The sequence below is a fragment of the Nelumbo lutea genome, chromosome 1 (assembly GCF_056320005.1).
Source record: "Nelumbo lutea isolate HS-2025 chromosome 1, American lotus-T2T, whole genome shotgun sequence".
In the NCBI taxonomy this organism is placed as follows: Eukaryota; Viridiplantae; Streptophyta; class Magnoliopsida; order Proteales; family Nelumbonaceae; genus Nelumbo; species Nelumbo lutea.
The window spans coordinates 27,745,872-27,754,142 of NC_142684.1; the positions used below are offsets into that span (position 1 = coordinate 27,745,872).

The 8,271-nt window shown below is 38.8% G+C and overlaps 1 protein-coding gene across 1 annotated transcript; it reads right to left on the reverse strand.

The window, feature by feature from the left end:
* Positions 1-4,254: 4,254 nt before the first annotated feature.
* Positions 4,255-5,418, reverse strand: LOC148874077 (fatty acid elongase 3-like). The gene has a single exon (XM_088947277.1). It carries the CDS (start codon positions 5,375-5,377, stop codon positions 4,496-4,498), a length of 882 nt encoding a protein of 293 aa, XP_088803403.1. The 5' UTR covers positions 5,378-5,418; the 3' UTR covers positions 4,255-4,495.
* Positions 5,419-8,271: the final 2,853 nt, after the last annotated feature.

Below are 8,271 nucleotides of genomic sequence, written 5' to 3' on the forward strand. Positions count from 1 at the left end.
GGTAGTAGCTAGGAAGCTAATTAATCTCTTCTGACTCCCACATAGACAAGGAAAGTTCACCGTTAAATCAGCCTATTATATAGCAGAAATTCAAGGAGTTTCTCCTCTAAGAGGGTTAGGGATAAGCGAATAAGAAACAATATTTGGAGCTCTATCTATTTTGTCTATTCATGTGAAACCAAAAATAAAATCATTTCTCTAGAGATGTTATTAAAACACTATTCTAGTTAGAGATAATCTCTGTAAAAGACACATTAGTCTCCTCAACTATGTGTGAAATCTACTAAAAAAGATGACGAGAGTATCATGCATTCCTTGTTCTTCCGCGACCTAGCTTGTAGCATCTGGTTTGGGAGTTTGCTAAACATGAGACACAAAAACTAAGTCGGGACAACTTTCTATGATTGGTTCTATAATTGGTTGAACTTGTGTGGTAGGCAAGGAAAAGAAGAGAGCTAAGATGCTTATGCAATCAGCCATCATTATATGGAATATTAGGGGTGTCAATGGACCGGTTTTGGGTTGGACTCCGTCCAAATCAAAATTCATTTGGACGGATTGGACCGATCAATAAGACATATTGAATTTGGATGAACTGGACGGACCAATATAATATATTGGATTGGACCCGGTCCATCCATAATGAATTTATATTGGATTGAGTCAATATCTGGTCCATTGATAGAAGATAAGAACATAGTTGTCAATGGACTAGGTTTGAGTTGAAATCAATCTAAATTAAAAGGAATTTGAACAGATTGAACAATCTCTGGACCGGTCCAAAATGGTGCAAAATATTCATTGGACTGGATTGGACCAGGTCCATTTGTAATGAACTAACATTGGACTGGACCAGATTGGACCAAATCCAGTCCAATTGACACCCCTATGGAAATGAGGAGCTTATATATATATATATTATTAACCAAAAGCAATGTATTTAATGATTCGGAGCATAACAATTCCTCAATTCTGTCTTTGATTCACTTGTAAGTGGTGGAAATGAGGAGCTTATCATAGGAGGATTTGCAAAGACTTTGCCTTTCTAAAGAGAACTCGTTTTTGTCCTTTTAGAAGCCACAACTTTTGACACTTTTGGTCTTTGCCAAGCTTCTTCTCCATAAAGCCGAAGCCATTGCATTGATTGAGGCTTTGAAGTTATCTAGCAATTTGAACTTTACAAAATTTGTCATTGAGAGTGATTGTAGTCATATTGTTGATTACATTCTCGATTCCAACTTGCGTAAAACATTAGACATATTCTATCATGTGTTGGACATTTCGGCCTTGAGCATGAATTTGCAGGTTTCATCTTTCTGGAGTTCCCCCCTTGGATTGTGTAGGCGTTGAATGAAGATTGTTGTTCTTTGTCTAGCCCTTAGTTGCTATGTCTTTATCCAATGTTATGTTCTTTGTTTTTTAGTTGTTTGTAGGTCTCTTTGTTTTTTCATCTGTAGTTGTTTGGTGGCAGCTTGTTGTTGTTTCCTTGCTTAATGAAATTTTATTTTCTACAAAAAAAGTGTTAGGATCCATAATCGAATGGGTCCAAGCTAAACATGAAGATTTGCCATAACACAATCAACAGAGCAATATTCCTTGAGGTTAATATCCCTTTTAACTATTAGAGAAGCTTGGTTTCTTGATTTTAGTTGTTTCTAGTGCAATTCCGTTTCTACAAGAACAAATGTATTTGTATGGGAATGCAAATAAGAAAATTGTAAATTATATGATTCATTTTTTGTTTTGGGTTTTACTTTGTTTACATCATTAGGTTCTGACTTATTTCATCTGCACTTCATACAAGCAAAACAAAGTAAAACCTCTAATAGAATTAAATCAAATTTGGGAGTCAACTCATTTGCACTCCCACACTTGTACTAGTGTGGAAAAAAGTGCATTGAAAACAAAGGAAGGCAATAGAGTAAAACTTGAAACAAAAACAAACCGAAATATGCTCTCAACTCATTTACACTCTTATATTTTTGCACCAATGCAAATAAAATTGCACATAAAACGACTAACATCTTCATTTTCTATCTATATTAAACTTAATACGTAATGCTTCTAGTTTATTTTTTAAACAAAAAATTAGTTATACCCATCTTACTTGATATTGAAAAAAAAACCTCAACATTTTTGTTAATTTTAACTCCACCAATGCGAGCTTGTTTTACATTGCCAATCCCAAACTCACTAATTAGGGGCGGCAATGTTGACCCCAACCCATTTGACCCACCCAATGCACCTGCTTTAAAACCCACCGATACCCACCCATTCTACCAATGGGTTAATATGGGTCTAGTGAACCATTAGGGCCAAGGGAAGAGGGTCAAGGGTACCCATTATGGTCAGGGTGGGTTGGATGGAGAGTTCATCAATGAGGGTTTTGATATTGCTTATTTGGATCAGATGTAGGGAAGAGTTGATAAGTGTTAGGGTTTCTAAAATCTCTTCTGTAAGGATGACGGTTGCATTTACAGAGCATGGAAAGGAGGAAGCTTTCCACTCGATCGGGGACCTTGATGCTTAAGAAAATGGCTGCAAGGTTCACTTGGCTTGTGGAAGTTGATCTCTCTTAGTCGATCTCAATATCATTTCATTTAGGTGTTATAGATTCTAATCTCTCCATTATCGCCTTTGCTTTTGATCCATTAATGGTGGCAATTGTTTTCATAGTTATTCTTTTATTGATTGAGAGGCCTTTTCTTTGTTAACATTTTCCCCAAGTTGAAATGTTTAAAAGTGTATATTCTGGTTGTAATTAGGAAATTCATTTCTCCTTTTCTTTTAATTTTATAGAAAGAATCTGGCCTTTTGGGATGATTGTTGATGGATTTTTTTTTGCAGAATTTATGTAATTCTTTTTGTAATTTTCTGCATTTATTTTTAAAAAATTACTGCATTTTCTACTATTTTTTTTGTAATTTCTATATTTTCTTTATTTTTTCATTTATGCAATTTTTGCATTTTTTGTTTGCAAAAAGTTTACATTTTCTACAAAATTACTACATTTTATGTCATTTTTTTCTGAAAATTTCTGCAATTTTCCTTTTTTTTTTTTTTGCATTTTCTATATTTTTTGTATTTTTTTCATTTTTTATGATTTTTGGACATGCAAATTGACATCTGCCATGTGGCAGTCATGAGAACAAATCAGTGTTTTTAGAATCGGGCTGGACCAAATGGTCAAACCAAAAAAAACTGGGAACCGGTCCGTTTCTCCCCAAAACCACTTTTGTCTAAAAATCATTGATTTGGTCAGTGAACCACTGACTTGGGTGGTCGAACCATCAAACTATTGGCTTGGACAACAGTTTTTGGCATTTTTTTTGTTTTTAATTTTTTTTTTGTCTAAGTGGGTTGTCTATTTAGTCTGAACGATCGAACCATTTGACCCAGGAACTAGACCCCAAAATGGTTCCTTGCCCAGTCTGGTTTTAAAAACCTTGGAACAAATCAACTCTTAAGATTATTTTTTAGATAAATAGTGCCATGTGGCAGTCATAAAAAGTGGGAACAGTCATCTTAGATTTGATTTTTGGATATATGGATTGACCTGACCCACGTGTGACATTTGAGAGAAGTGTTAAAGAGCTGAAGGAAACAATCATAAGTGTCAATACAGCGAGACCGAATTTACTTACACCAGGCGCCTCACACCGAGCTCACATATACATCCTATTATGCATTGAGAACATCTCCCATACTTATAAATTATTATTCACGAAACGATGTTTCCACGGTGGATGTACCTATGAGGCACTCATTTGTGAGCTGTGACCCAGTAACAAGCATCGTATAGTGGGTCACAGTGGGTTAATGAATCAGAATTGGGATATGTTACTCACACCTACCTCACAACCCCACATCCCACCGTGTGTTGAGAACATCTTCTCACGAATAATAAATAATACTATAGATGTTCCTATGTGCCATTCCTAACATGCTGTGAATTCAGTGTGAGGAGCCGATATGGAGTCAACGAACCAATATGGTTGATTCGATATTCAACCCACTTACAATCCAATGCAGTCCACCCATTTGTCACCCTACCGCTAATCAGCTTAAGCAACACACTGGCTGTAGATACAAAAACTTTTCTCCTCGTGAATCCTAGTTTGTCTTTTCGTGTATTTCTTGCTGGGACATTGGCACTAAGCTGAATAAATGGTGAAATGGGACTATGGTGGAGACTATGTGGTTAGGCAACTTAGGCCGGATAATGTTGATTCTTTCTGCTACTAGAAACATCCATGATCTGCCAATTCGATTTGATTAAGAGAAGAAAAGATTCCAGACGTTGAGATTTCCCAACCTTGGAGAAAAATAAAGAAAAAAAAAGTGAAAACTTCAGTTGCAACGCTTACCATTTCATTGTGCTAATACAATAAATGCACCTTGGAAGATGCATATGTACTACTAATCTACTATTCCAGTTAAAACCTTCCTATCGCTGTAGTGTCGCCAAGCATCATCGATCATCGTCTGATACTTATTAGTTTTCCTTTTCCTGCTCGCCTTTGTTGTCTTCTTTCTTCTGCCCCCCTCTCACAGTACTCCGTCCGGAAGAGTAGTTTTTAGTGCGGAAATCAAGGAAGAGAGCCAAAAAGGAAGCACTGATAACTGCACTTACACACCAAATCGGGAACCCAGTGCACCCATCCCCCATAAAATGGTACCAGAGCATCACCGCCGAAACCAGAAAGCTCAAGATGAACTGCACAATCTGAATATCGGTCACTAGTCTCTTCCACCACGGTCGCCGCCCAAGCGCACACAGCATGTAATACGTGTACATCAGTACGTGCACCGAGCAGTTGGTAACCATGGCTATTGGGATGAGCGACATCGGCGCCCGGAACCCCAACGGAGTCATTAGTGCGGTTATTGTGTGATGGTAGACATGGAGGAACGTAAGCCTGCGTTTTGATTTGCCGAGGATGATGAGTAGAGTGTCCATGAACTCCACGACCTTGGAGAGACCAAACACGTAGAACCAGAAGAAGACCGGCCCTCGAGGTCGGGTGCCGTAGGGGAAGCAGAAGATCCAGCGGTTGTTGGGCTTCTGGGCGATGGTGGAGAGAATGCAGCCCAGGGCCATTATGAGGGAGAGGACGACAAGGAAGAGGCTGTGCGCGGAGATTAAGAGGCGGATGAAAGGTGATGGTGAGGATGTGGTGGGTAGGGTTTTAGTCATTGATTTGGTGGAGAGGTAGGCTTTGTGGAGGATTCCGACGATGGAGAGGTAGGTGATGACCGCTGTTGCGGTGAACTTGAGTGAAGTGCCCCATGTCTCCCCTTCCTTCCACTCGAAATCTCTCACCACCGGGTGCTCTACTAACCAGTAACTCACGTTGCGGTGGATCCACTCCATCATCTGGTATTGTTCCTTCGCAGTTCGGAGTCTTTTTGAATGGAAGGGTCAGAGAGGACTGAGGAGTCTTCTATTATATATTGGTTATAACCTATAGCTCTGGGCCCGATTTTAATTGCGTCCGTAGGTACTTCAACTAAATGACTTATTACGTCTGGATAAAAAAATATATACTATTTATGGGCATACATCATATTAATTAATTATCTCTTCTATTCAGCCACTAACTAACCGACAACCTCCAACCTCCTTAATGGCAGTTTAATAAATACTCAAGTGGCTGAACTGAATGACTTAATAAGCAAAGGGATATTTTATGGGCTCACAGTAAAGATAGGAAGCCATTCTATCTCATCAATTGGGGTGGGTTTAAGGAGGTTGGAGGTGGGCTGGGCTTCAAGAATTTAGATTGGATGAAGATGAATGAAGTCTGCATTGCAAAATTGCAAAATTAGGTTGGAAAGTTTCGAACAAAGAAGATAACTTAAGGGCTCAAGTTGTAACTATAAAATATCTTCAGAGAGTGGACTTTTGGGAGACTACACCAAAAAGGATTCATTCATGGGCTTGGAAAGGCATCATTGGGGTCCATAGTTTAATGAAGAGGGGATTAGAAAAGATTATTGGCGATGGTAATGAGACAAAATTCTGATTGGATAAATGATTAGATGAAGTTCCCCTCGTCAATTTGGCTAACAAAGCATATATTGGTAATATTGACCTCTGGGTTAGTGATGTCATCAATCATGAGACTAAAACTTAGAATGAAGATTTGATTAAGAACCTTGTGTTGTTAAGTGCGTGGGAAAAAATTAGAAATATTTTTATTCCATAGGTGAATTCTCTATCAAGCCAGCATATAATGAGGCCTGCTACATGCATGGTATCCCTATTAGAGTGACAAAGAAAATCAATAAAATCTGAAATCTCAAAATTACCCCCAAAGTCAAGGTTTTTTTATATATCTTGTTAAATAATAAACTCCCTCCCAAGATAGCTCTTAGGAGAAAAGGTGTTGATATTGATGACTGTTGTGACTTTTGTGGTGAAGAGGATGATGGAACCATTGATAAAGCTAAAAGCTTCTTTATGGAAGCTTCTGCAATTTATGATAGTGATTTGTTAATGATGGAACCAAAAATGATGGTCATTACCATCAAAGCGGACTAAGTAAAAAATAGATGGAATGAAAATAAACTTTGATGCTTTTTGCATGAACAACAGATTTACCATTGATTGTGTGGCCAGAAACCACCTTGGCCAGATGTTAGGTTTCAAAGCCTATGGTATAGGAACCTTGACTATCAATCTTGTTGAAGCGTGGGTTGCTTGGAAAGCTCACAATCTCGCTCTCAACTTCAACAGAAAGTCCTTTATCATTGACGACTATTCAGAGCTTGTTATTGACTATCTCAACAACTTTAATTGTTACTTATTCACTAAAAGATGGAGAATAATAAGTTATTCAATTCAGTCGTTCAGTTATATGAATCCATCCCAACCATTTTTCTCCAACGCAGCACCCGGCAAAAAATTTAATGTTGAGGGTATTTTGGTCATCATAGGAAGTGGTACAGTATTGAAAATGTTCACTGCATTGAAGCAGATATTAATGTTCTGGGTCCATACAACTCACCGGCGGGCTGAAACAAACGCGCTTGTGAGGCCCAATAATGCCGCGAGAGCCTATAATTACGTGGGGTCATCTACACAATACCATTTATCACTTCACCAGCAAAAAATAAAAAAATCACTTGTCAATATTAGATAAGTAGGGTGTAAACGGGTGGAATTGGAATAGGATCAGGTAATATTTAAATTTGAATCCGATTAAAAATTCATGTCTGAATTCAACTTGATTTAATTCAAATTAGATTAATTAATTATTTTAAATAATTAATAAATATGAATAAAATATAAAAATCTCCCCTAAAGTTAAACCCCCCTTATAATTTAACTTTAGCAAAACCTCTCTTCAATTATGAAAAAAATCGAAAAAAAACTTCCTTTCTTCAATGACGAAGACGAAAAAAGTTAAATCGACGATAATATTTCTCGAAATACCTATTTTATCCCTCCAACCTCTCCTCTCTTTCCCCGTCCGACCGCAATCGGCTCGTCTTCTCAGATCCCCAGAAAAATCATAACACGCTCCAAGTTTCAATCCAAACGTGGGCCCCACTACTTCCGCCACCTCCACCTCCACCCCCACCACTAGCTGACGATTCCCCAACAGTGACTCACCCGCCATTGTTCGACAGGGTGAGTGATGCTGCTATGGTCGTAGCTCAACCATCTGAAATGGAATCTATGTCGCCGCTGCTGAAATCTCTCCTATAGTGTGCCCGACTGGCCGATTTTGCACAGGAACGAGCCGTCAAACCACTTATTCGACCTCGGGAATCAGTGTCTGAATGTGACAATCCGATGGAAAGAAATGTCTTTTATTTCACTAAAGCTCAGTCGGATTTCTTCAAAAACTGGGAGAACCGCACCAACTTTTGAGACCTCGACGGAGGATTTCACACTCCCTAGTTTTAAACGATGCCTGCCCATATTCGAAGTTTGCCCATTTGACGGCGAACCAAGCGATACTCGAAGCGACCGAGACTGCGAATCGGATACACATTATCGACTTTGAAATGGTTAAAGGAGTTCAGTGGGCGGCACTCCTCCGAGTCCTGGCAACTCGGTCCACCGGAAACCCTCTAGCATCCGAATATCTGGCATTCCTGCTCCTGCACTCGAGGATCACCGGCGGAATCTCTATCCGCCTCTGTGATTTCGTCAAGCTTCTTGATCTAAATTTTGAGTTCGAGCCTATCTTGACGCCGATTCACGAGCTTAACGAATTAAGCTTCCGAATTGACACGAACGAACTTTTTGCAGTGAATTTT

Excerpts from the sequence above, each read along its gene's own strand:
- LOC148874077 (XM_088947277.1), bottom strand. The coding sequence starts at position 5,377 with ATGATGGAGTGGATCCACCGCAACGTGAGTTACTGGTTAGTAGAGCAC.